Source organism: Notolabrus celidotus, chromosome 4 (genome assembly GCF_009762535.1).
Source record: "Notolabrus celidotus isolate fNotCel1 chromosome 4, fNotCel1.pri, whole genome shotgun sequence".
NCBI classification, from domain to species: domain Eukaryota; kingdom Metazoa; phylum Chordata; class Actinopteri; order Labriformes; family Labridae; genus Notolabrus; species Notolabrus celidotus.
The window spans coordinates 23,848,471-23,876,219 of record NC_048275.1 but is presented as its reverse complement, the minus strand read 5'-3'; the positions used below and the strand labels follow the sequence as shown (position 1 = coordinate 23,876,219).

General features: G+C 38.4%; 1 protein-coding gene across 1 annotated transcript; it reads right to left on the bottom strand.

The window, feature by feature from the left end:
- Positions 1-27,749, bottom strand: LOC117811838 (1-phosphatidylinositol 4,5-bisphosphate phosphodiesterase beta-1-like). Its single transcript, XM_034682313.1, is given in 34 exon segments — positions 1-2,730; positions 3,244-3,330; positions 3,465-3,522; positions 3,684-3,773; positions 4,682-4,758; positions 5,018-5,144; positions 5,285-5,462; positions 5,779-5,832; positions 5,986-6,136; positions 6,227-6,336; positions 7,882-7,986; positions 8,554-8,653; positions 8,747-8,914; positions 9,057-9,211; positions 9,641-9,765; positions 10,096-10,180; positions 10,840-10,936; positions 13,695-13,750; positions 14,834-14,999; positions 15,121-15,205; positions 15,298-15,380; positions 16,427-16,584; positions 16,675-16,783; positions 16,785-16,822; positions 17,736-17,899; positions 18,623-18,723; positions 19,086-19,161; positions 19,816-19,869; positions 20,425-20,504; positions 20,609-20,749; positions 21,574-21,642; positions 23,224-23,301; positions 23,474-23,521; positions 27,651-27,749. Coding segments are annotated over 34 exon segments (3,525 nt in total). The 3' UTR covers positions 1-2,577.

Below are 27,749 nucleotides of genomic sequence, written 5' to 3'. Positions count from 1 at the left end.
CACGTTTTGATCAAATATTTTTAATAGTCTTTGATTTAAAATAGCATTCAGAAAAACCAAGAAACAATTCACCTGTTGGAGAAATCCAAGACGATAAAGCATGCTCAGTTTGATCACTAAAGCAGGGGTGCGTTCAACAAGGCATTTTGTTGGAGAACCTCAGCCACTTTGCAGACTTAAACATGATCTAAACAGATAATTTGATCTAAAGTGGAGAGAGAATAGTGAGGTACTCTAGTGTTAGCAAACTGAGTTAGCAGCTGAGTCTAAAATATTGCCATGGAAATTGCAGATCAAGCTACCTTTACGAGGTCAGTTTCAGGCCGTGGCCAAGATTGTTCAATCTCAATCGGTTCCCTGCAAAAAGGTTGTTGAACTCAGCTTAAGCCTTAGTTAAATAAATCCAGAAGAAAAGCAAAATCATGGAAAATATTCCAACAGATATTTCCTGGAAGATCACTGTACAAAGAGTGATGAGCGCTATTCACTTTACACTTTGTACAAAAACTTTGCACTCAAAAAACAGTTTTATAAATAGTCCTCGTTCTTGATCCTTAAATATTATCATGAAAATAACAGTTAACAAATAAATAGATCATCAGAATGTCAAAACAACTTTCACATCAAAACAAATATATCATGCAGACTTTGAGGCTTCTCAACATCTAACAGGACATCTATCTGTCAGAGCATCAGTGCAGCAGTAATGAGGGAACCGGATGGAAGTTGCTCATACCAATCAAAAACACTTTTTTTTTTTTTTTTTTTAAATAAGTCACTTAAATCAGGCGAAATATCTTTCTCATCCATTCATATTTCTGTCAAATCCTCATTCCTCCATTAAACATTAGTGAAGTCCAAACATATCTAACAGTCATGCTATATTTTGTTTCATTTGAATAACTTAACAAAAATGTAGGTTCAATTAACTCCAAAAAGCATATAAATAAACAAATAAATAAATAATGAAGTGCATAAAACTATTAGGACTAAATTATCCATTGGTTGACTACGGAATAAAACTTGTAAAATACAATTAGAAGATAGACTGTACTGAGCCCGTTTATCCTCTGTAATCAGCTCTTATATTTGGCACTCAAAACTGTTCTTATGTCTTACTTTTTATATAGATGAACAATCTGTTACAAAAACAGCCCAATAAAATGCCCTTGATTGGAATAATATAGGATTGTAAATGCATTAATGCAACACAAAACTGAATAAAAAAAGACTGTATTTTCAAACATCCTGAAAAGTAAACCACATTGACATTACTATTGTTTGTGGACATCTTCGGTTTTGCCATGTTGAGCAATATGACTTGCCTTTAAATTAATTCACACCGCTTTTCTTATTTTGATTCTAGCAGGATGTGGTGGACAAATTCAGTTACAAAAAGCAAAACACGAGCAGGTCCTCCTCCTTTCTTACAACAACGAAAACCCACTGACCTCTAGCAAAACAGAGCAGTGTGCGGGTGGTAATATTTGCAACTATGGAAGTGTGAACAACAGAGCACTTGTCGATAGTCCCTTTCACACATGTACTGCACTCCTAAAATTGTCCTGACATTGTCCGAGTGGGTTGCAAGTTTGAACAAGAATGTCTGAATCTGTTCACCCCAAGTTTCCCTTCCAGCTCCCGGGTAAAATGTCTGCGTGAGGTTGGGGTAAGCTGATGTATAAACAAAGCAGGTCATAATCTGCAACATCACCGTGAGAGAGTGGGCAGGGTGATGACACTGTTCACACCGAGTGGAGTTTTGCTGCTTTATTCTCTTTACGGCTCACCTCATTTGTTCTCCACTGCAGCGGAGAACAAATTATTATACATGTTGAAGTAGAATAAGTCTTAAGAGTGCTCCTGATGATGATCTCCTGCTGCGAAGTACATGTATGAATGGCAGATTCCTGAAAATAACATAGCTTGTTTGTCCTGAAGTTATCTTGAAAGTGTCAGGAAGTTCATGTGTGAAAGGGGCTGTAATTAGACATCCACATTTTGACGCTGGGCAGGGTGTTTGTATTATCAGGGATATACATAAAGTAGAGTTGTTGCAGAAAAAGGTGCGTATGTGTACGCTGTATGTTGTGTATACAAAAGAGATTGATATTTGTACACTGATGTTGAAATGTATTAGAAATGAATCATTGCAAAAACTGTCAGATAGATAGATAGATAGATAGATAGATAGATAGATAGATAGATAGATAGATAGATAGATAGATAGATAGATAGATAGATAGATAGATAGATAGATAGATAGATAGATAGATAGATAGATAGATAGATAGATAGATAGATAGATAGATAGAGTTTCATGCAGTAAAAACTGTTGGGTAGTTGTCCTTTTAAATAGCAGAATATCAGACTAAATGAGTTCTGGTTGATCGCTGATGTACAGCAGAGTGCATGCTTGAATGGGATTAAAATGTAAATCAGTAAAGCATTCTTCCATTAAAAGAAAAGTAACAGTCTTTAAAATCTTTTTTGCCTTTCTCCTATCCTTAAAATTTGATCTGGAGCTTGTTCCACGCTTTGCTACCTTCTACTCTTCATCTTCATGCTCTCTCTCCCTCAGTCCTCCTCTGAAAGAGTTTCGTGCGGTGTGGATGAGCGGGACTTGCTGTTGCCTCTATCCTCTGCCTTCCTGTCCTGCAGGAATTCTTCAATCTCTCCAGGCAAACACTGGAACTTCTCCTGGAAATCCGCCTCCACGACTCCTTGCAACTACAGACAGGCAAGAGAACTATGATTCTTAATGATGGGTCACTTATATGAGCTCCAAAACTCAGGTTATGTAAACCCAGAACCAGTTTAGGTTGCTGCGGATGGATTAGTTAACACTAAAAAACAACACTCATATTTGTCTTGTTTATTTGCTACTTTTGAGACAGATGGGTTGTACATTTAGAGAGGCAACCAGCTGTTGTCAACCATGCTGCCAACTGTTTTACCGCTCCAAAATGGCTGCCAGAGGGTACATTACATCACTCAACCTCCTGCGTTGACGTCAGCACCTAGTCTAAAATGTGAGGGAGTCGAGCCGCAGATAGCAGTGAGCAGCTTGGAGCCCCCAAAACAAGATATTTCTTGCTGTTTAGAGCAGTTATACATGGGGTTTGCCAATTAGTATAGGAGGTACATATCACTGGGGCACAACATGAAAGAGTCTCATAGTGAACAAAAACAGGAAATTATATAAGGCTTAAAAATAAATTATGATCTATATTTGAATTGTACCTTTGGTTTCATGTCTTGAATCTGCTGCAGCAGCTCATTCTGCTGCTCCACCAGCTGATCATGGCGCTTCACTTGAGTCTCCTCCAGCTGGAGAGAGAGAAAGAGGCAGACAGAGAGAAAGTGCAGGAACAGAAGAATTATATTTAAAACATCGTCTTTGCCGTTTTTAAAACAAGAAACCCTGCAGCTGTTTTAGCCCACATTTTCCAACCCCTGCTCACCCGCTTTATGTTCTGGACGACTTCATTGACGTAGGACTTATTGATCTCGATCTTCTCCCTGGAAACACACAGTCAGATGGGGGTTGAACATAATATATTCCTATTCCCTTCAGACAAGTCTAGCTTGATGGATCAGTGCAAGAGTAGAGAAGGAGGAGTTACAGCAGGTGTGTAGTGTGAGGGGCAGCGTGTGTGTGTATTTGTGTTTATTGATCATACTCTTCAGCCAGATGTTTCTCTTTAGTCTTTGCCTGGTTGATCTTCTCTGTTCTTCTTCGATCCATCAGCCTCTTTAGCTCCTTTTTCTCCCTACGGCAGCAGGGAAAACATTAGAGCCAGTATGGTGGGAGGCTTATTATCTAAAAAAAGTGGTTGAAAATGTTGAAAATGGTGGTACTGTACAAATGTAGAACTGTTACAGAAAAAAGAAAAAGATTATTACTGGCTGACCCTGGGATATTCTAAGAGAACTCCAAATGCAGAATTTATAGCAAAACAGTGAAGTAATTAAATAACTTCTTCTACTTCTGAAGTTGAGCTATTAAAAAGTAGCTTTTATTACGTGATGAATATATCTCTTAAACCTCTTGTTATGATGTGGGTCAAATTGACCCTTTTAAAAGTCTTTTTTAGGCAAAATATGCCTTTCAAATCAGCTAAATGCAGCATAAAAATCTGGGCAGCTTGTGACAGAAGAGGTTTCGTGTTAATTTATCAACATCACTTCATGAAAAACAAATAAATTCAAAATGTAAAATAAAATAAAAAAAATCTATGTCATAAAACACTATTGTATTTATATTTAGAGCTTTCCAATGTACATTTAAAAAAGTTTTAACATTAATTTCAATGCAAAATGAGTGAGTTATCCTCATTGAACCAAGATCTGTGAGAATTAAAGAATACAAATGGACTAAATCTTGATTTAACTGGTCAGTAATGGAGGTAAAAATTTGATTTTAAAAAATTTGTATTGGGATTTTTTGGGTTGTGACACTTTTGGATAATTGAATATGCCCCGGCTTAAATTGACCCAGGAACATTATTGCTGCTCCAGAGAAACGAACATAACAGGAGGGTTAAGGCTGCATACAAGTATTTATCAAGTCAGGACTGTAACCAAAGAACCACTTTGACGTTTTTTTTCTGAAGTTCTCCACACAGATTTAACACCCTGAGGTACAGTCGGTCCTTGTAGTCCCAGATTTGTAACCTACTTGTCACATATATCTTTGAGTTTCTTCATCTGTGTGTTGTGACTTTCTTCAGCCAGACCACTGAGTCGCTCTGTCAGCTGAAGGAAACAGAAACTTAGTTTTATGTTTGAGATAAAAATACAATGACAAGTTACACAAGGCCCCTGGAACATGAAACAAATTACGTAGGATTTGGACTTTAATTTGTTTGTGTTTTGCGTCACTTAAATGGTTTGGATTCTCACATGTCAAAGAGACAAAAAGGGAGTTTTAAATTAGTTCTAAGTAGGATTTAAAGACATGGACTCAGGGCTTAAGTTAAGAGGTTAGCAGCAGCTGTTTTTTTTTTTTTTTTACCATTTTAATGTGCTCTCTCTGCAGATATTTCTGACTGTAGTACTGCTCCTGCCTCAGAGCTAGAAGCTGCTGCTGCTGCTCATCTCTCAGTTGCTGCAGGCGTTCCTCTTTCTCACTGTCTGAACCCCTGATGAGCAGAAACACAGAGAAAACTGTACTTGATAATTCATTCACCATGTGATATTTTTCTGACGCTGACTCAGTTTGACAAAGATACAAAGCAAAACAAGAAAATACAATGATTAAAATGACATTCTATGCGTATACCTGTTCTTGCTGCACTGCCTGGTCGTCTTCTTGTACTTGTTGTTGATTTCTCTGAGGAGCTCCGATGTTTTCTTTTGGTGCCTCCTCACTAACTCTTTCAGCTCTTTAAACTGGCGTCTCTGCTCCTTCTGGTAGACCTTTGACTGCTGCAGACTCTCCATGGTGCATGATGGGACATCTGTTAGCACAGGTCACAATGCTTATACTTTAGTTAAAATTTTCCTTGTTTTTTCCAACTTTTCTGTTTTGGAAAAAAAAAGTGGATTCCAACAGTTTCATGGAATACACAATAACACAAGCACTTGATTTGATTTATATAAGAATGATTTGTCTTGTATAAGTAGAAATTATGTTTCAGTGTTCTAATATTTGACGCTTCATGTTTTCACAGTTCTACTAATATTTGTTAGTTTTAGTCATTATATTAACTGAAACCTATTGAAGCCACATCTAGAATTTAAAAAACACTTAGAAAGCAATATTCTAATACTGACCTATCAAAACACTTAACACCAGGTCCTCAGTCTTTGCTGCTGGTTTTGCTGTTTCTAAAATGCAAAGAAGACACAATCAACAAAGATGAATTTAACAATAATATTGACATAACTTTCAAAACTGAAGCTAATTAACAAAACAGTACTTCATGCATTTAAAAAGTCCTTAAATGTGTGTTTGTGTCTTTGTCATCAGGTGAATGCTACCTGTTGTAGCTGTTTGCTGATTGGCTGTAGAGACTTTGGGTGTCGTCGCAACTGGTGTGTGGCCTGTTGGACCAGGGGCGGGGCTGAGTCCATTCTCCAGTGGAACTGATTTCACATCGTTCTTACGCTCTGTAGTGGTTTCTGCCTCTTCCTGAAAATACAAAACAACACCGACCAGAGCTAGAGCCAAATGTTCTGTTTCCAATTCAAAAACAGAAATATTCGTAGAAACATGGCTGACCTCCGCCTGAGTCTCTTCCTCTACGTCGTCTGTGAGAGCTGCCAGCTGTTTGGACCTCTGCTCCAGCAGGTTGACATATCGGATAGGGTTGGACAAAGCTTCAATCACATCTAGAGAGAAATGAAACAGAAAAAAGAAAATCAGAGCTGACAGTAGGTGTCTGTTGATAATGCCACGTTACATCCAACAATACAAAAGCAATACTTTTGTTCTGTGTGTCAGTAAAGGAAAAAAAAACTGGGTCAGTGTAATAAAAAATATGCTTCTTTAAATAATGTATGTGTTGTTCCAATGAGTTTTCTGGTCCTGCTTCAATTATTGAACACATATAACAAATGTTTAACATAAGATTACTCTTTATGTATTATTGATTTTTGTTTTCTGTGTGGGGCTCTTGAGATTTTAGCAGCTGGGAACTAAATACCATTTTAAGAAGACGCCCATTAGATGCTTATTTAATCTAATTTCTCATTGGGCTTTCTGTAGAAGGCAGCAATTTGGGCAATAAGTGGAGGAAATCCACGTTGATCTCCCAACTGCTCATTTGTGTCATCTTTGTGTTATTTCTCAAAGCTGTTTTATTGATTGTAAACTGAGCAATCCTGATATCCTTTAAACTTGAAAACTCATCATTCACATGGTTTGTACGGAGGGCTTGATCATCTGTGGAAGTCTCCACCTCTCCAAATCAAATGTACCCAGTGATTAAAACCAACAAAAAGTCAGAATAGCAGTTTGACAGAGGAAAAATAGTGTCTCTCTGCAACGGCTTCTTGCCTGACACGTCTTATTAAGAGGTCGTTTGAACAGAGCTGCCTCTAGTTTGCTTCTTAGTGTTCAGCTTGTTTTTTGGATTCCTTCAGTGTTCATTCAAAGTTTGATCCCAAGTTCGCAAAGATTTTGTAGTGAGCTGAAAGTCCTCACATCTCTATAACAAACAAACAAAAAAACTTTAAAAAATAAAATTAAGTTAATCAAGTAAATAATTTCGGTTTGAATCCATATCTCAGACCCACCTAACTCCACCCTTTTTAGTAGGGTTTCAGTAGCTGTGAACCAGCAGCAGTTAACTTGAAGTTACATTTTCAGGGCTTTTACACCTTTATTTACAGAGGAGAGGACAGTGGATAGGGTAGGAAACTGGGAGGGAGAGTTGGATCAAACCCGGGCCGCCCCCGATATAGGGGCGCAACTTAACCAAGATCTGCACCCAGCAGCAGCTAATTTTAGCTAACTAGTCAACTACAATGCTTTACCAGGGTTATTTAGTCAAGAACAATGTTGGCTCAATTATTTCAATGTCCAGTTGAAAAGTGTCAAATTAGGAGAACTTTGAAATATGTGTTTAATGGATGAAATTGGGAGCTTTGTGCATTGCAGAACTAAAAGAAAAGAAAAGTGTAACTAAACTTTTATGTTGAAGAGCTATATTAGATTTGGGGGACAGAATCCTGAGCCAGAATTCCCTTAATCACTCCTTAATAAGTGAAACTTTGGGTTATAGTGATAGCGGTCACAAACAATGAGCCTTGCATAAATATGTATAATAAAGAAGCCCATGGACTTTGAAAAAATTGCTTTTTATGATCTTACCTTTTACGTCACATTTTGTTTGGTCTTATTTAAAAAACAGAGAGAGTTTTCTGACTTTGTACCTGCAAAGGTGTCTGGGACGTAATCTTTGACCTCGATGTAGACAAACACAGCTGGCAGTATCAGAGACTGGTTTTTCTCATTCCTCAAGCCAATGTAACGGTAACCTACGGGACACAAACCAACAGACTCACATGTCACAGTTTCTTATTTTTTCAAGGGTTGCAAAATAATTCAAGAATCTGTCAGAAAAGTTACAAGGCAGAGAGAGAAAGAGGGAAAATGCAGTTTAGTTTGCACTAAGCGTCAGTCCTGCATGAACAAAATTCCATGGAAAACATTAACAGTAATTTGATTTAAGTTTCTGAATAACAATTTTCAAAGCAGCAGCACGTCTCTGCAAACTGCTTTAAAGTCTGAAAAAAAGTGGGAGCCAGGATGAGTCTCCAAGGAGGTTACCTCAACTCAAAAAGACTGAGTTCTGGAATAATGTTACATGTATTTGAGTGGATTTGAGGTCTTAACAGGATTTAAAGGGAAAATAAATGAAGTGGGTATATGTTAATCTTTTAAGTCAGGAATTAGAGTCAAGTTTGACATTTGCACAGAAACACGAGTGATTCCAAAATTCAAGTTTAAGAAAGTCTGGACAGTTTCAAACAATCACTGCCTGTCAAAACAAACAGAGGGACATTTACTCATAAAGTTGGAATACATGTGACTGAAATAGCTACCTGGTCTTATGGCAGACACTGGAATAATCCGATGACCAATTAACTTCCCTCCTTCTTCAAAGGCAGCGATTCTCAGAGAGGCCAGAGTGGGAAGAATCACCTGTCAGAGTGTTGAAGTCACAGCATTAACAGACAGCTTAGACAGTTGTAGCATTACATTAGCTTCTACTGGATAACTCCTCCTGTATCTCACCTTTTTGAATACAATCGGCTCTTCATCCCACACAGGATTAATGGCGTTGTTGTTCTGAGAGGTTTTTGTCTTCAGTGCTTTCCTCCTGGTGTCTGCTGGAAGGCCAAACATCTCTATCTCCACGTATACACCCACCCTCCGCTCAGTCAGAAACTGGCCTGAAATCACCTGCGACACACAGAGACATAGAAACAGTCAAAGCAGTACAAGCATGTGTCTCCCTCTGATTATTCACACAGTCACTTCAGCAGGAAGAGTCTATAGTATACAGAAAGTAATGCTTCATTGAATGACACTGCTGCAGTTGTACCTTCACAGAGAGGGTGTTGGCCACGATGCCGTCCACTGTGTTTTCTGCGAAGGGGTCAAAGTGTTTGTCATGCCGTCTCATGAACTCAGGCTTCAGTCTGTAGCCACTCCTCCCATTGTACTCAAATGTGAAGAGATTGAGCTGCGTGGAGAAATCTAGAAAGAAATAACAATAATTGATAAAACCTTGATGGCTCTAGATGCTTTAAGCCCAAATCAAGGGTATTACGACACCTGTATAGTGGATATGTCACATTTAAAGCCTGAGTCTCCCCCTGATAATGCTCATTAAACGCTGTTAGCAAAATATGTCCAGATAAACCATCACATTTTGTGGTCAAAGTTGGAAGATGTAATTGTGGCTCAAATAGAAACATGTTGTATGATTTTTGTCAAAACTGCAAGTCAAATGTCATCTTCAAAATTTGCTTTGGCACACTGTCATGATGTCACAATTTGGTAGAGTTCATGATCTGCAGAAGAACATAAAATTGATTGAGGAGATGATTTGGGCCATTGGCTTTATCTCAAAGTTACAACCTAGGGTTAGACTAAAGGTCAGAGGTCAAAGCTGGTGGCTCTCACCCATGGTTTGGTAGTTGAGAGCCACCAGCTGACAGCCGGCGTTCCAGAAGAGCTGAGGCATGAAGTTGGATGAGTCAACTCTGGTTCCCTTTGGATAGATGCGACTGAGCTGTGATTTATTATATCTGGTTAATAAAATGTCAAGAACAATCACAGAGATGATGAAGATAAAAAAAACACAACATATGTGCAAACAAAAAATTCAGTATCATAAAGCTGTGAGTACAGGTAACATATTTTGTTTTGAAAATACGTACATGTGTAGATATTACTGTCACTGCTGTTACTTTACATACTTTCACAGACTTCTTAGGATAATTCTGCCATTCTTGAAATTAAAATTAGATGATTGAAGGTTTATACATAAAAAAGCATCAGAGGCGGGAAGAAGAACACAGAGTACAGAAGTGGTTGCCATGGTGAGGTAGAACTATGGTTACTGTTGCCAAGGATACTCTACAAACTCGACTGGTGACTTTGTGAGATGCTCCAAAGCTTTGGTCTCCACGAAAGACGACATGTGGTAACAGCGGGCTGCCTCTGTACACACACACACACACACACACACACACACACACACACACACACACACACACACAGACACACACACACACACACAGACACACACACACACACACACACACACACACACACACACACACACACACACACACACACACAAAGAGACTTTCAGTAATTATTCAATGTCAACACGACTCCCTTTCTTTGCACAACAATGAGAGTTTTTGTCTTCTTTGGTTCTTTGGTAAAATGATGAGGACTCACTTTGCATACCTTGTTTCATAACATACTGCAGCACCTTTTCTGGTCAAAGGACTCATACACTATTCAAATTCAAACTGATATGAGTCCTGTTACATCAAAGGAAATTATGATTTCACACTTAAGTAGTGATAAGTGGAGCTCATTTGAAACCCTTTGTAAAGAACTGCAACTACAATTTTTTTTATAAGTCTGTAAATATGAATCTGCCAGTCACCTTCATAGTCCAGAAGTCTTTACATATAAGCACCTAAAGCTGTTTCATTCACACGAGATTTGAATCCTAAGAGAGCTGAGGAAATGAAGCAAAACTGAAGGATTTTCCAGCCCTGTCAGAATACTGATCTGAGACTTGTCCTGCAGAAACAACAGCTGGAGAGCTTAAGTGTTTGGCTGTTCTGATCTGCTTCTCTTACTCTTGGAGGCTTCAAACGAGTTGAACTTGGTTGGTTGGATGTAGTTCACCAGAGTAGACATTTCCTCTGTGGCCACCGCCTCCCGCTCAGCTGAGCCCTGAGATTGAAAGTAAAAACAGGAATACAGTCAACAGGTTGAAACGAGGCTGTTCTGGATCAGTTTTGGAAAAGGAGCTGAAGCTGTTGGTTCGATGGAGCAGGTTGAAGACATACACAGAACAGACAAAGAGAAACATCTTTACAATGTAGTGAGGAGTTTCCAGCACTGAGTGACACAAACAGCATCACCATCAGACAGAACAATAATACAACGCAACAACAAGAGTGAACTGCAAAGCAATCCCAAGTAGAAGTCAACTGTTCTTTCAAACACACTCACGGATCCATAACAGGCTAGTTTTCTTCTCACTTTTGTTGTCATCTCTTGTTATTGCCTGCATTTGTTTTCATTTTATCCCTAGCTATCCTATTGTGAATGAAGTCTGGACTGTTTGACATCAGTTTCATTTCTTTCTTATTCCTAATTTTTATCACTTTCTTTGTTTAATCAGATGCATTTGTCAGACATTCAGCTTCTCTGTTAGTGAAAAAGAAGAAGAGGGAAACTGCTGTTGTTACACACCAAAGTTTATACACACATCTTGGGGTGTCTGCACATGTGAAAAAAAGAATAAAGGAAAGGAGAATTGGAAAAGCCTTCCATTAGCTGAGGCTGAAAACTACATGTTAAAAAAAGAAGAAGTACGGTTATCATGCAGAGTTCTGCAGGTTAGGTTGAGGATACATTGGCCTCTTATTAGGACAGCTTGTTTTATACCACACTGTCTATGGTCACATTGCATTGTGGGTGATGAAGACTCCATGAAGAAGAACGCTTGGAAAGAAAAGCAATGGTATTCCTCTGAATTATTTGGTTCATCCAAAAAACAAAAAAAGGTCTAGTATGTCCCACTACATATCTGACATCAAGTGACATTTATTATTATGCAACACAGTTTTTTTTTGTATATATAAGGGATGTAGTAGCCACTGATAACTTAGTTGTTTAAACAGGAATTTAATTTCTGACAAACCAACTAGTCTAAAGGTAAGAAAGTACTCAAAAATCAGTAAAGGTTGAGCACAATGCAGGTACAAAGTGAAATTGGTTTGCTAAGTGTGGCTAAAGTTAGCTACCACCAGCCTTTGGTTGTCTTTGCAGTTGAACATCCACTTGCCTGTGCTGATTATGCATTGCTATATAAGCTGGAGCTACAGCCCTGGCTATAGGCAGGTGGCTGTGCAACAGCTTAGACGCATGTGTCACCGACATTTCGGGTCTACATTAGTAACAATTATTAACTATATGTCTATCAGACTAGTAATCCTGGTGCTGACTGGTGAGGGTGATGACATTTAATAGCTTGCGCACATCCCTTTTTTTGACCCATAATACTCTGCATAAAAGAATAAGTCACATGGAGGTGTGAGTGAAACAAATGTATAATATCTGCAATATGAATCAAAGGTCATGGCACATTTATGACAGAGTAGTCCGTCCCAATTGTTTGCATACTGTTTGCACACTAAATACTTTTTCATACACCGCTCTGGTAAAAGTAAAAATAGTCCAAAATGTAAAAAAGAAACATCTCTAGTTTTCATTAATTGATTGATATTTACAGTGAACAGCAATAACATTATTATAAGAGATCAATAAATAACCAGTAGAGATTATCTCGATCCTAAATCAATTTAACCAGTTAACAGTGATATGTATGGATTAAACTGAGGCCTACACTGTAAAAATGAAAACTTAAAATTGTTGGCCTGAAAATGATTTTTTGGTGAAGTAAACAAAATTTTTTTTCCATTTTGTTGCAAACTACATCAAAGTAGTTATCTCAAATACCTGTATTAAGTTTGTTGTGTAAAGTTGGTCTCATTTCAAAAGTTAGGTTGGCAAAACTTGAAATTATGGGTTTGAGGCTCGGCTAAATTATATGAGTATGCTTCAGGCAAAGAACGGGGTCTCCAACTCAAGTCTACATGGGTCTTCCACACTTACAATTTCCCAAATGTGGAGACATCTCTCCTGTCCTGTGTGGATTTGATCGCCCTAAAGGTGAGTATTTTGTGTGAGTATTTTGTGTGAGTATTTTGTGTGAGTATTTTGTGTGAGTATTTTGTGTGAGTATTTTGTGTGAGTATTGTATTGAAACTCTAGATTTACAGTTGGTCAATTGATGGTGAGTTGATAAGCGGTTAATATAACTTTAATTTGTTTGTAGTTAGATAGTTTAATAAGGCATGGTCATTATCAATAGTTAGCCGCCTTGAACATTAGCTAGCTACCTTGCAAGTGTGAAAACGGTGCAGTAATGTGCAGTAACAAAGGGACATTTTCTGAAGAAAAAAAAAAGTTAGCACAACTTTCACTTCTTAGTATGTAGAACTCAAAACTGTAAGTTACACTACATATGAATCATACGTTATCTCAACAAAAAATAGTCAGTTGGCTCAAATGTAAGATTTCTAGTTAGCCTCAAAACTCAAAAATCTTGTGAAGAGAGTTACCTTGAAGTTTTGAGTTTTCATTTTAACAGTGTAGAGAACAAAATAGCGAGACACACTGACATTTACAACAACAACAACAACAACAACAACAATAACAACAACAACAACAACAACAACAAGAGGGCTAAACGAACGCACTGCACAGACCACAGCAGAAGCAGCACGTTAAAACAATGACCAGTAACATTAAAAGTACAGGTAAGAATGATGATGGGACATAGAATTAACAACAACACAAACAAATAAACAACACGTGTTAACCAATAATAAATGGCGACAGCAGTGAGGTCACCACTGACCTTTTTACCATCATCATCGTCATCATCATCATCTTCCTCACTTTCTGCCTCGATCTCTGTTAAAATTAAAGTCAAACAAGTCTTCATGGTCATCGTGTCTTCATCAGGTTTTCTAATTAAAAATACAAAACCTGCCCCATAGTTCCGCTCATACGATGATAAGAAACCAAATGATTTTAGTTCATATAAACACTTCAGTTTAAGAGCTGTAATTTATCCACAAATAAACAAACGGGAGACATGCATGCAATAAGAAAATCTGTGCTGCGATATCTAGGTGTAAAAATAGAAATAAATGAATACAATCCAAACAGATGGCTGTAGTTTTGTTAACAAGTCCCTGCTCTAACTTCTCTGCAGGTTATCATTCAGCCCACTCACACGTTCACTGCCTGCAGGGTCATGGTCAGAGTGAGACTCTAGCACAGAAACCTCTCTGCTCTATGTGTACAGTCAGGGCTCTCAGTCCCAGGCCTGTTTCCAGGATTTGCACATCAAACATGTCATTAAGGCTCCTACACCTCCCTTAGCACCTCTTGTTTAATTGCTGCTCTGAGCCTTAGACCTCTTCTGGGATGTCCGGCTCATTAGTGAGACATCTCTGATGAGGTCCAGGAGAAAATCAAAGACAGCAGAGAGGAGCAGGAGGAGCAGATTTGATACAAATTCAGGTTAGAAATTGTGGATGATCAAAGAGAGATGTCCCCTTCAACAGAGAACAGGAAAATCATTTTGTGAAATAGTCTTTTTTTTTTTCACTTTTTGTGACTATTTTATTTTTACCGAAATAGGAAAAAAAAATTATTTTTATTTTTAACCATTATAGGCAAAATTGTGAACGTTCTGTGCTCAAAAAACCTACCCATGGTCATGTGTTATGATTTTGGTAGCACTAAAATATGTGTACTATTTAAGACAAATATAACTTAGCTTCCTCTAGCTAACAGTACAACAAAACAAAAGCATGAACATCCCATGTTACTAATTATTTCAGCCATATGTTGTTCTAGATGCATAAGAATCCACACAAGGGTCATTATGGCCCTTATTTTTTTATTTCTACAAACACAATTTTTGTGTCAAATCTGAACACTTTTACATGAATTTGCCTGAAAACTCCTCATATCTTTGTTTCTTACCTCCTGTGTTGTTACTAGGAGACAGTGGTTCGTTGCTCTGATTGGCAGGCTGGTCGGTCAGCCTTTTGGTGTCTGTGCTATTGGCGGGTTTGTGGGATTTCTTGTTTTTAATGAGGATTTTGCCCATCAGCTCCTGAGGACTGGGCAGAGGGGCACCTGACTCCAGCTATGAATAAACACACAACAGAAATGAGGGCTCAATTTCTAGTTGTACTTAAAAAAAGTTACACTACATCATTAAGTCAGCTGTAAAAAAACGTTTGACACAAGTTTGTCGTGTTACTCACAGGGTATTTTTCTAGGGGGTCAATCAACAGCGCTTCTCCGAAAATAGATCGACAATATTCAGCCATCTTAGCCTGCTGCTTCAAACTGACGGACAGACAGATAGATATCATACATGATGATACATTTGTACAAGTTAGTCTCCTCATGAATCAACAAATAAATAATGAGATTCTCACGAGTCCACGTGGTTTTCAAAGGACAGTATGACAGGAAAAGGCGACGTCTTGAAGGCACACTCTGCAATAGCTTCGATCACTTCCTGAAAATACATAAATGATGTTACCAAGTAAAATAAATAAAAACATCTGCATAGCACACCTAAGTCCAGGAGAGAAAAATTAGATTGAAGAAACCATAACAATGGTGATTAATTCTCAACAGCAGAAGCAACGAGAGGGACAACCTGATCATATACATCATGTCAAATCAATCTGAGGAAAGGAGTCTGGCACATTGCATCTCTGCCTGTTGACACTGTGGTAAAACTGCTAGGCTGGTCTTAAGAGTGGGGAAATAATGACTGTTAGCGGGCACAGATATAAGAGCAGCCTGAGGAGCTATTGGACCCTAACTCTCTCTGATAGGGAAAAGGGGGAGAATCTCTAAGCTGCTGATCTCTACAAAGTAACTTAAACCATAGTGATAATGCCTCATGTGTAAAATGCATAGACTGTATAAAATATGGATGTAGTATCTGTGACGTCACCCATCTGTTCTTGAGCGCTGTTTTGAAGCCAATCGACGGCGGCAGCCATATTGGAAATGCTGAACTCAACCAGGCATAGTGGGACGTAAGAGGAGGAGTTTGAGCCTGCTAGCCAACAGCTATGTGTTCCCGACTGGGAGTCAAGTCAGTCATGTCCTTATTTGGGCAAAAACTTGTAATCTTAATATCTTCTGAACCATCGCGTTAGAAAAAATTCACCCCCCGTACAGTGTGTGCCAAACCAGGCTGTAAACATGTTTATTAATGCTGCAAAGATCATCTTTTTTGAATGGGTGTGTATGTGGTTTCCGGTGTTTCTGCGGCCAGCGGATTCTCGATGAACTGCAGTTTCTAACACTTCTGCATGGGCTTCATAGTTTGAGACCGGAGGTTGCCGCTTGGTAAAATGTGATTCAATCCAATCCGCTTTATTTATATAGCAAATTTAAAAACAATAAAGTTTACAAAAAGTGCAGCACAGTTTAAGTAAAATCTAAATGTAGCAGTCAGCTAAACTTTAAATTGTTAAATTGTTGAGCTACCGTCCAGTAACTTGGCCTGAAAGCTCCAAGGACTTGCAACACTTCAAAGTCCCTCACCTTAAAAGGGATTTCTGATGTCATGGTGAAGCCGTGTGTGATGACAGGTTCTTCCTCAGCAGTCCGACCTTTCCACACGTCCAATTCCACACAGCGACATCCAGCCAGAAGAACCTGCCGGTACATCTCTACTGAGGAGCTCCCTGCCAGCTGGCCCGCTGGAACACAAGGATAGAAAATATAACATTATGACAAATTAAACTGCTTCCCATCCACTGTCAGGGGACACTGTGTGTGTGTTTGTATACCTGTCAGGTATGTGTTGTGTGATGAGTTGATAAAGTATTGACACAGGGGGAAGCTCATGTCTTCAGACTGATCCAGTTTCTCAGGTGGAATGACCCCGTTCTCGTCACTGGGACAGGTAGCTGGAGAAAGCCTGGAGAGAGATGGTTCCTTCACAGCACACACACACACACACACACACACAAATATAAAGCCCTCGCTTTATAACTTTTTCAGTCTTTATAAAAATTACACACAAGGAAGTCAATCCCATAGAAATATCCCATCCACCTAAACATTTGCTTAGGCATAGCTTTTCACTTTTAACCTAATTATATTGCATTCATATATATTTATTTTTCTAAATACAAATATTTATTTTGTCTCTTAATCTTGTCAGAGAAGTTTGGTGACATTTTGACAAACTAACCTCCTTTTGGAAAGAGAAGAAATAAACACGATACTATATTTGCTGCTCTACTCCTGAATGCTAACTCTGTTTGACTTGACTTTTTTAACTCTTTTATTTTTTATATTTTCTTTATCTATGGCACTTGAAGATACAGTCTTAATAGGATAGATGCCAATGACATTATAATCAATATTTTTTTGCTTGAGCTGTTTGAAAAAAGATATGCAAAAACTAAGTGTTATCTCTGCATTCCTGACTCCACACGCTGAATCTACACTATCCAATTCATGCAAAAAATAATATATCAGTTATGTCATATAGTCTTTTTTGAAATGGTGAATTTTGATAAACATATTATATCATCTAAGAAACATTCCCACTTCCTGAAACAGATTTGTTGCAAAATCAATAAACTAAAAAAATACTTAGAGTTGATTCACACTTTTATAAATAGACAGGAAAATAAATCATGCTTGCGGCAGTACTGGATTCAAAGTAGGTGCCAAGGATTTTTTTTTTTTTGGCACATAAATGTGAGCACCTTAAGTGCTTATTTTAGCCATTCACACTCTGGGGGGATGTAGGCAGAGTTAGAGGAGTATTTTGGTATCAGCCCATCTCCACATTTAGAGAACAGTTTTATAGATTGCGTGTGTGTTTGTGTGTGCGTACCTTGTTTCAGCAGTGCCAGGTCATGCTGATACCTCTCCATCGCAGCGTGTGTCTGCGCGGGACGGAGAGGTGGGTAAAGGATTTCATTGAGCCTCGGGTCTCTTTGCTTGTTGTTGATGAACTCTGTCATCTGATCGACTGACAGCTTCCCTCCATTCGCTCCTCTACAGAGGTACAGCAGAGTAAGGTAATAGGTTAAAGGTCACCATGTATAAAGAGTCTTTGTACATACTCCTTTAAAAAGCACTGTCTTCTTGTTGCCAGGTTGTTTTCGTAAAAGCTTTGCTCTCTTCTCTTATCAAACTACATTCAGTGCAAGTAAAGACAGTCAATTATGTAATAATAATTGTGATTATTTTGCTTGGTTTAACAGTTGTTATATTGTTCATGATTAGTTGGGATGATACATTTTGCATCAGAACTTGTTTGCCCTGAAAAGGTTAATTATATTAAGATAATTTCACATCTTGCGTGTCCTGTACTGAGCTATTTCTATAATTTTTGCTGCCACAGAGCAAGATCAAGTTAATATTTTGGTAGTTCCTTTAAGTAGATTATTGCTTCTATTTTATTCTAAGAGGGAAAAAAACTGTTGAGTTAGAGCTGAAATAATCAGCTGTTTTGATTTTAGTATTTTGTGGTATTTGCAATTGTATGATTATAGAGAAACATCTTTATCTTGAAATATACTCTGTGTCACAGTGGGACAAAAGACAATTTATTATCCATAATTTCCCAAAGAAACTGTCCTTAATTAAAATAAAACTTAAACAATTGTTATTTAGAGGATCCTCTGGCTCAACATTAATACATTTTTGAGCAGGTCCGAGCTCAGCGACTGTAGCTGTGAATAGTATAAAGGAGTTTGTCAATCTGTCGATACTTACTGTTGTTTGTAGACATTGCCGAGCTCAGGACGAGGACACAAACTTTCCAAAAAATTCTTGTAGACTTCAAGTGTTAAGTCTTCCAGTTTAATGCCTTCACCCTGTCGCATAGAGGACATGGAAATAAACTTGACCAGCAATAATTCATTTTCTCTTATTAACTACTCTTTCATAAATAAATGTAAGGAAAGTCTCTGTGCTAAAATTCTTAATACGAGATTGTGCGTGTGATCAAAATATCTGACTCTTGGATTTTTGCTTTTTGGAAACTTTAGAACTTCATGACCCAGATATTTGAGCTAATTTCACCCCTCCATATATATATATATATATATATATATATATATATATATATATATATATATATATATATATATTTGTAGTTCGGTAGAGAAGTGTTTACATGCTGTATTTGATTGGTTTACATATACTGTTGTGTATCTGCTGTTCATCAAGTGTTTACCCGTGCATAAGGCAGTTTGGAGTTCTCCAGGGCAGTCTCAACTCGCTTTCTGTCTGAAGAAAACAGTCGCACAATGCTGCAAAGGACAACAAAACCACATCATTATCAGCTTGAGTCTAACCACACCATGTTACAATCCTGAAACCTACATTTAAATCTCTTAAAATACTCTCCAATAAACTCCCTCCAAATTAACCTGTCCATTCAAACTGTCCTCCTCTCACTTTCTGAAAAATCCTTTACTTGCCCCTCCTCCCGATGTTCAAAAATATCCCTTAAACTAATTTTATCTCAACCAAACCTGTATCCTCAACTTCCCCCAGACCCCAATCTCTGCAATCTTGTCTTTCTTGAGACCTAATGTCTCCTTCCTCAACTTCCAGGATTATCAACTGACCTTAATTCAGCTCCTGCTTTCCTTCTAAAATACAGCTTCCCTTCATTTTATCCATCTCCTGCTCTAGCAGTGGTTGATTACCAGGTCAGTGCTGAATTAAGCACCTTCATGAATCCTGTCCCTGTTTTTGCTTTCCCAAGTGCACATGGAATTAGGTGTATTTTTGGAAGCAAGGGACAGGAAAGAGCAAAGTTTGAGTTTGTGCATGTCCCTGCAGATGCTTGGAGCCATTTTCTCACATGCTCAATCATCTACTGTAACATGTGCCTCAGCGTTAACACAGACAGAGCCATTGATTAAAGACTAGATAGTTCAGAATAATCAGGAGCTCACTTCTTGACAGGTATTTTCCCCTCTGTGTTTGGCTGGAGAGTTAACTTGACGTACCTGAAACACAAAGACACAGAAGTTCAAGATTAATGGCATATAAATAACCTGTGTGATCTGAAGTGCACCACATGTGTGTCTAACTCCTTTTGCCAGTAAAACAGTGCTAAGTTTAGCTGCAAAGTAAGGTGCAAGCCTAAAGATGTTTCATTTTCAAGTTTCTGGATTATTTATAGATGTGTTTTGAAAAATAAAAACAATCCATGTCATCTCACATTCCCTGTAAAAGGGTACATGAAAGCAACATTGCCAGATAACCATCTTCAAAAACCAAAGGATTGGTCTTAAAGGTTACAGCAGAGAGTACAAACAAGAGGAGGAGAAAGTGCATATCATCAAGGCCTATTACCAGATTCACATCTGATGCTCTGAAGGTATTAGCATAGCATCATTGGTGTGTGTGGCAACACATGCAGGACTCATTACAAATATTGTGTTTCATTGTTGGTTTTGACTATAAGAAAAATGAAGAAATTCACTAGAATTATATTTCAGTCCATAGAGGATAAAGTGTGTTTGAAATTTTATATTATGTGTAATTGTGTGTAGACTCACGCTTTCATCAAACTCTGGTCTCTGTTGAGATTGTTGCTCAGCAGGTTGGAAGACAGAGAAAACAGTTCCTCACACCAAACCTATTGAAATCAGACCCTCCATCATCATCATCATCATCATCATCATCATTCATCCATCCATCCATCCATCCATCCATCCATCACTACAGCAGTAACTTCAGTACCTTGGCTTCATCCTCCTGTGAGGCGATGAAGTTTAGTTGGTTGACATTTACGAGATCTGATGCTGTAACCACGGTAACCATGCGGTTCTCAAGCCGACCAACCAGGTTTCCAACATCCAGCAGCTCCCGGAGCTTAGCCTCCTAACGGACGACAGAGAGTTAAAGCTGTTAGCTGTAACAAAGCTGAGGTGGAGACACACAGAGGAGATGGACGAGGTGTTTGAGACGGTTTGGTTCCATTTATCTTGGCAGTAAAGGCTCAAGGTGTAAAGGGGAATTTGGTATTCTAAAATATAAGGCCCTGTTTTAACATGTATGTCTTTTTCACCTTTTCTTTAAGTGTCTTCCCCTCCCTTCCTTAAACTGGAGAGGTTTTTCGAGGGAGAATCCCACAGCCTTTCTTTTGCAGCAGATTGCAATGTTAAAAACCTACATCAATTTCTGGGTGACAAATACATTCAGAGGTATTGGGAGAACAGAAGGAGGAGATTATTGGAGATTTGCAAAGCAGCTGCAGTAATCATGATTGAAAATCATGTGTCAACAGAGCAATATATTTCACATGATTAATTTTTTATGAAGCGCTTCTCAAGCTCCAGACACAAAAAGCTTTCCTGAGGCAGAAAGATCAAATTTAAAGACAACCTTAGCATAAAGCATTAAATACAAGTTATAAAAATATAAACAAAGGGAGGCAAAGTTTAAATGAAATAATAAATACACAAAGAAGAAAGGGTTTTAAAAGCCAAGCTCCCTTTTAAAAAATGACACACGCAAAAAACAAACAATGATTAAAACATCATTTTTTTCTGCATGAATGAAGCAACCATTTAGTGCGAGGTTACTGTGAGGTCAAAGAGATGCAGGAATAAACAGGAATAAAAGAGGTCTCTAAGGAAGGGTATAATGCAGGTGTGAAAAGGCAAAAGCCTGACATACAAAAGGTGAAAGGTGAAGTAGAGTACCTTGGCTGTTTTGGTGCTTCGCCCTGTTCTGACATCTTTCACCAGAGTGAGGTCCAACAACTCTGTCTCCTAAAGAAAACACACACAAACAAACACACAGTGATCTGTTAGCTGGAGGTAAATGCTTCATCCTGTTTCCTGCTAGGGATTAAATTCACCTGGAGAGTGTGTGTGTGTGTGTGTGTGTATGTGTGTGTGTGTGTGTGTGTGTGTGTGTGTGTGTGTGTGTGTGTGTGTGTGAGAGAGAGAGAGAGAGAGACAATCAATGATCACACGTGGCCTGTTTTCTTGCTCTTTGCAATTCCCCCTCCGTGTTCCATCTGTAGTTCACAGTTACAGATCTTATCAGTTTATTTATAGCCATAGCAAGTTTAGAGTACGTTTAAGCAACATGTGAACATATATATTTAGGTTAGTATGTAATTGTTTTTACGTTATCCACCACATATCATTGAGACATGATGAAATGTAGGCTATAAGACAGACATTGCAGAAGTAAAGAACATAAGCTACATGTGGGCATGCCCTTGTGTTTGTTGTAAGTCTATATTTCACAATATAGACTAATATAGACTTAATATAGACTCCTCTACTCTAATATAGACTTAATTTCATTTTTGTTTTATCTATTGTGGCCTTTTCTTGTGTTATCTATTGTGTTTTTAATATCGGTTCTTTTTTAATTGGTATTTGTTTTTATTGATTGTGTTTTTTAAGCTTGTACAGCACTTTGGCCAAGTGCGGTTGTTTTTTAAATGTGCTATATAAATAAAGTTGACTTGACTTGACTATAACTTTATATCTCGAGTTGTCTCAGCTACTTTTTCACATCAACTATTCACAGGAAAAACATTTGTTTACATTTTTAAAATTTGTTTAAAGAAAGTTACAGATAGCTAAATTTGTCAAGTGATGATAAGCTGTAGCTTAACTGCTAGCTAGTAGCTTCATTAGCAAGCACAGTTAGGATATTTTCAGCTAATTTGTCTGCAAACTCAAAACAGTTGTAAAATCAAGGACCCCTTATGGAGAAACATGGCATTTCTAACAAAGGCATAACTTAACATCCTGCTTCATATGGAGAGTGTTGCTTGCCTGATACCTATTCTTGATGAGTCATCACTCTCTGGCTCAAAAACGTACCTTACCACTCTCCTTGGTAAAAGGGGAACACCTTCTTGAGAGGTTCACAAGAGCTGTCCAACTGTTAGCTGGTGCAAACCCATGTTTATCACTCGGTTTCATTTTATTAGCTATATTTTATAAAGGGTACTTAAATATTTGAACAGACTAGAAAATATCTACATCTGAAATGGGAATAAAATCAGAATAGTAATCTGCACTGTGAAAGTATCAGGTTAACAAAGGTCAAGGGTGCAGAAAATAAGAGAGTAATGTAAGATGTTACATCAACTAGTATGCCACAAGCCTCTCAGAACTGTGTCTGACCCTTGTCTCAATTTGATGACTTGACTCCTCAGGTCTGAATATTGATGAGTCAAACTAGGACTGAATTAATTAACTTCACTTTTAGCATGAAGCTAAATTTGTTCCTCATCATCAGGCTAATATAGGCCTACATGTAGATGTGATTTAGGACAGTGTATGAGTCTGTGTGTGTGTGCGTGTGTGTATGTGTGTGTATTCAACCTTGTTTTGGTCGGTCCAGTAGAGGTAAAATCCATGTTGGTCCACATGGAGAGTTACTGGGGTCACGGTAGAGAGATCCTTTAGTGAAAGACAGGAAAAAACATTGAAAACAGACCTATATAAATAAATACATAGATTAATACATACATAAAAATAAAACTGACTGCACATGTTCAAAAATGTGAAATATTTATTCTCTGAATTGTTTAATCGGTACAAATAAAAAATCTGAATCTGACATGGTACAGACTAAAGCTCTGTGGAGCTCTGTCGTGGCATCCAACCATTGTCCTTGTTGCTATAGTAACCCACCATGACAGTTTGTAAATGGTTGCAGGTGGACGTGGACAGAGCACCCGTTCTGATGTTTTGCCCTTTATGAAAGCCTATGTACCTGATGTGATATGGACCTTTCAGAGGACCAGTTGATGATATTATTTAAAGGGTAAAAGTGTTGAAATTTATGATCAACAGTTTATTCAGTACATGTAAGTTTAGATATGATTTACAGTTAGCTGAATCCTTCAGTTTAAAAATCTAGTTTAAGCTTTTATGTTAGCATGCACATGTGCGCAGTAATGGCAGTTCATGAGGTTAGTCCTCTCACTTCATGGTCAGCCCTGCCATGCATGAACTTGTAACATAAGATATTAAAATTTAAAGATAGATTAATTAATTTCTTTAGCTATGTAGACTTGGGTGGGGGCATATATCAACACAAAATTTTTATAAATATCAAACTTTTAAAAAATTTTAAGAATATTTGAGTGTTCGACTGAGTTATTCTGTTGTGACCATCCTCTACTCTATTGGCACAACATGCTGTTTATCATAATCATCTAGGCCTTATCGTGTCAGGGTACCAAATGCATTTTTTGAAACCTGAATGTGATTTAAGTAAATTGTTGTATTTATTTCAGTCTGTGCGTGTGCTTTACAGTGTTATCTGTACGTGTAAAGGAGACATTATTCCTTATTTATTACCTCTTGTAACTTTAATCATTACTTTGTTTGCTGTGCTCGTATTAAACCATGAGAGAGCAAAAGAGGCTAGTACTGAACTACACAAACAACTCTTTGAGATTGTAATTAACAAACATACAATAACAGAGCCTCTGATGCAGCCTCTGATAGATGTACATACCCAACCTAACGCAACTTAACCAAAACGGCTAAATGGGCAGCTGTTTTCAATAGAAAAATACACATACATAATCACAAGAGGATTCATCATTATGCAAGAACGGTATAGTTTGGTGGCTGATAAGGGCAGAGGATCTACAACCACCCAACGTGTTCTGCAAATGCTTGAACATTGCAACTGCTAAAACAAGTCCAAACAAACAGAATGATAGAAATGTACTTCAAGTGAAAAAAAGACATGCTGTGAAGAGCCGTAACAACTGCATTAACAGCAAACACACTGTAAAAACACAGACAATACTAAGTGAAAACACTAAATCAGAAAACAACTGCAAAAGACCAACACTGCACATCCAGCTTTCAACACCGATATGCTCCAGGCCTGCAGGGGTGCTAAGGGTGCTCAGGGTGTGTTGGTGTTTCCTGGAAGTTATCAGGTCTGGGGCTTGAGACGTTGGTAGTTTAACAAGAGCAGTTAATGTCAAAATGGGAAAGGCATTGTGGGAATAGAGGAGGAGAGGGAGGGATGTCAGGCATCATTATCTCCCCATCGATTGAGACCTGAGTAGGAGTTCTGGCCCAAGGATGCTAGGAGCCATACCCAGCAAGACTTCCACTGCATTGCTGAGTGCAGCTTCCTCCAGCTACAGACCCCAGTTAGCTGCACAGCTAGCAGTACAATCAGCAGACTCTGCCCAGTGTCAGGCTCTGAATACATGGGCGTGTTTGCTTTAGAGCTCAATTAGCTGTGCAGTTAGCTCCATCTCCAGGCACTCCATAGAAACTTCACAGAAACCCAGCACAGATCTCCTGAGACGTGGAAAACATTATGCTTGACATCTCTTTCAACCCCCTCCAACCCCTGCTGTGTCCTCATCATTACTTGTGCCAGAGCCCTGGTCAGACTCTCCTGGTGACAGTTATTTTAACATTACACCCTAATGTCAAGCTATGACACTTCTCTGTCACAGTTGACTGTAGACTGTATAACACATAGATGTAATTTCTGTGACGTCACCCATCTGTTCTTGAGCGCTGTTTTGAAGCCAATCGACGGCGGCAGCCATATTGGAAATGCTGAACTCAACCAGGCATAGTGGGAAGTGGAGTTTAGAAGCCTATCATCAGCAGTTGCCATATTAATAATGCTGACTCAACTTAACTTTCAGAAGACATAATGGGAAAGAGGCAAAGCTGAGGCAGGCCTTTACCCTCTTCGCTAACAGCGACAGTGTGATCACCTGTCTGTCAAGTCAGCTGTGCCTCTAATTATGTGAAACTCATATTTTCAATATCTCAAAACACAAATGAGTCATAAAAAAAAAATGTTCCCGTACAGTGTGTGCCAATAGAAAAACTAGTTATTCAGACCAAAAAAATGTTTTTTGAGCTATGCTGTAAACATGTTGATTTTTGCTGTAAAAATCAGCTTTTTTGAATGGGTGTGTATGTGGCTTCTGGTGCTTCTGCAGCCAGCCTCAAGTGGACACTCAAGGAACTGCAGTTTTAAGGACTTCCACAATGGCTTAATTTCTCACAAAAAAAAAAAAAAAGCTGTCCTACTTATCAGCCTTACAGGACTAGAACACCTCCGCTGTGAAGCCTGGATTAGTTGTGTGCTTTTGACTTTGCCTAGTCTGTGTAGACAGGCAATGCAGTTGCTTTAGCTTTTCAGCATGTTTTTCATTTGCAGCACATTTCCGTTGGGTTTTTAAATTGCACTGTCTCTCCTTATTGAGATTTTTCAGGCCATTGAGGATCTTCAGCCACAGTAGTAGAGAGTCTCTAAAAAGCTCCTTTAGTTGGACGCCATTCCTGAAAGAGGTATGATCTTTTTGCAGCCTCAGTTTGAACAACAAAGCTGTGAGCCTTAAAACAAAAAAGAAATAGGTCTCTACTATGCAAAGTTCTTAAGATTGTAATGATACTGTCAGAGGTTAGCGCTGCTGTTTTTACTGTAAATGTTTTGATAATCAAAGATGTGTGGTTTTGGTGACGTACATAATAAGGAATATTATGTACGTGAATGGCCAAATCAGCGATAGAACAAAATTGTAAGTTGGATGGAGTGCACTGTGATTACTTGAATTTGCTTATTTGTTGCGATTAAGAAAATTAGAACATCCTGGAACTACAACTAATTCATCATACAGTGAGACCAGCTGAAGGACTCCGGTACCCTGTAACTCTGGATCTGTTGTAGGAAACCAAAATATTTGGTAGATATCAGTGCTAAGTCCTGCATTTATATATATCTTTAAATATTCTGATAAAATGCTGCTGTCTCAACTGGCCTCCTCATGACAGACCAGCCTACATTTAGAAGAAGAGGAAATAGAAGAAAACACTCAGACGCTGGTTAACTAGATCTCCCTGGTTGTCACTCGTTGGCATAGCAACCGATTCTATTTTTCATTATGCTCAGCTCTACATGCCGAAGAAATTCAAATATCAAAACAGATGTGCTCGCAAACACACACACACACACACACACACACACACACACACACACACACACACACACACACACACACACACACACACACACACACACACACACACACACACAGAAGGTTCAATTATGGGGAACAGACTCAACAGTGTATTGGATTATCTCCATTGTGTGTATGATTCAAAGCATTATATGGTTCAATACATTGAATTAAACACACACATTCACGCACACACACTCACAAACACCTAAACAAACACCCATTCTCTCAAACATACATTATATCTGCTTAGGCAGTGGTAACCAAGCCAGTTACCATGGCAACCGGACAGCACATTTCTCATTGTCAGGGACGATACTTCAGCATACCAGAACACCAAAACACACAACTCTACAAACATCGACATTTATGTGTTTGACAGTGCACAATACAGCGTCAGAGGAGTTCTGCATGAGTTTTACACTCATAAACACACATGCAGAACTGGATACTAATTGGTGCCATGCCAACAGGTGGCAAAGTGTTCCTCTGTCTAACACACAATGCCGTCAATTGCATCTTGTTCCACAGGTACTTACTGCCAAAGCTTGATCAACAAATAAACACATTTGAAAACACAACATGTTTCCCTTTTCTCCTCCTGCTCTCACATTTGATTCAATTCAAACAAGAATAGTTATAATATTCTGACTTTGTGGAAATATATGATCACATCAAAAACTTCAAGCAAAAACAATAAAATTGTATAGATCAAAAAGAAAAACGAGCACAGTGAACTTTCGTAGGCACATTTCTTACATCACACACTGAGAGGAAAATCAGTCTCCTTACCTCGTCCCATTTCATGAAGTTGCTTCCATTCCTCAGTGTGTTAGAGACGGAGGGAGGCTGGAGTTTCAATGCATGGACCCCTGGCTGAGCACTCGCCAT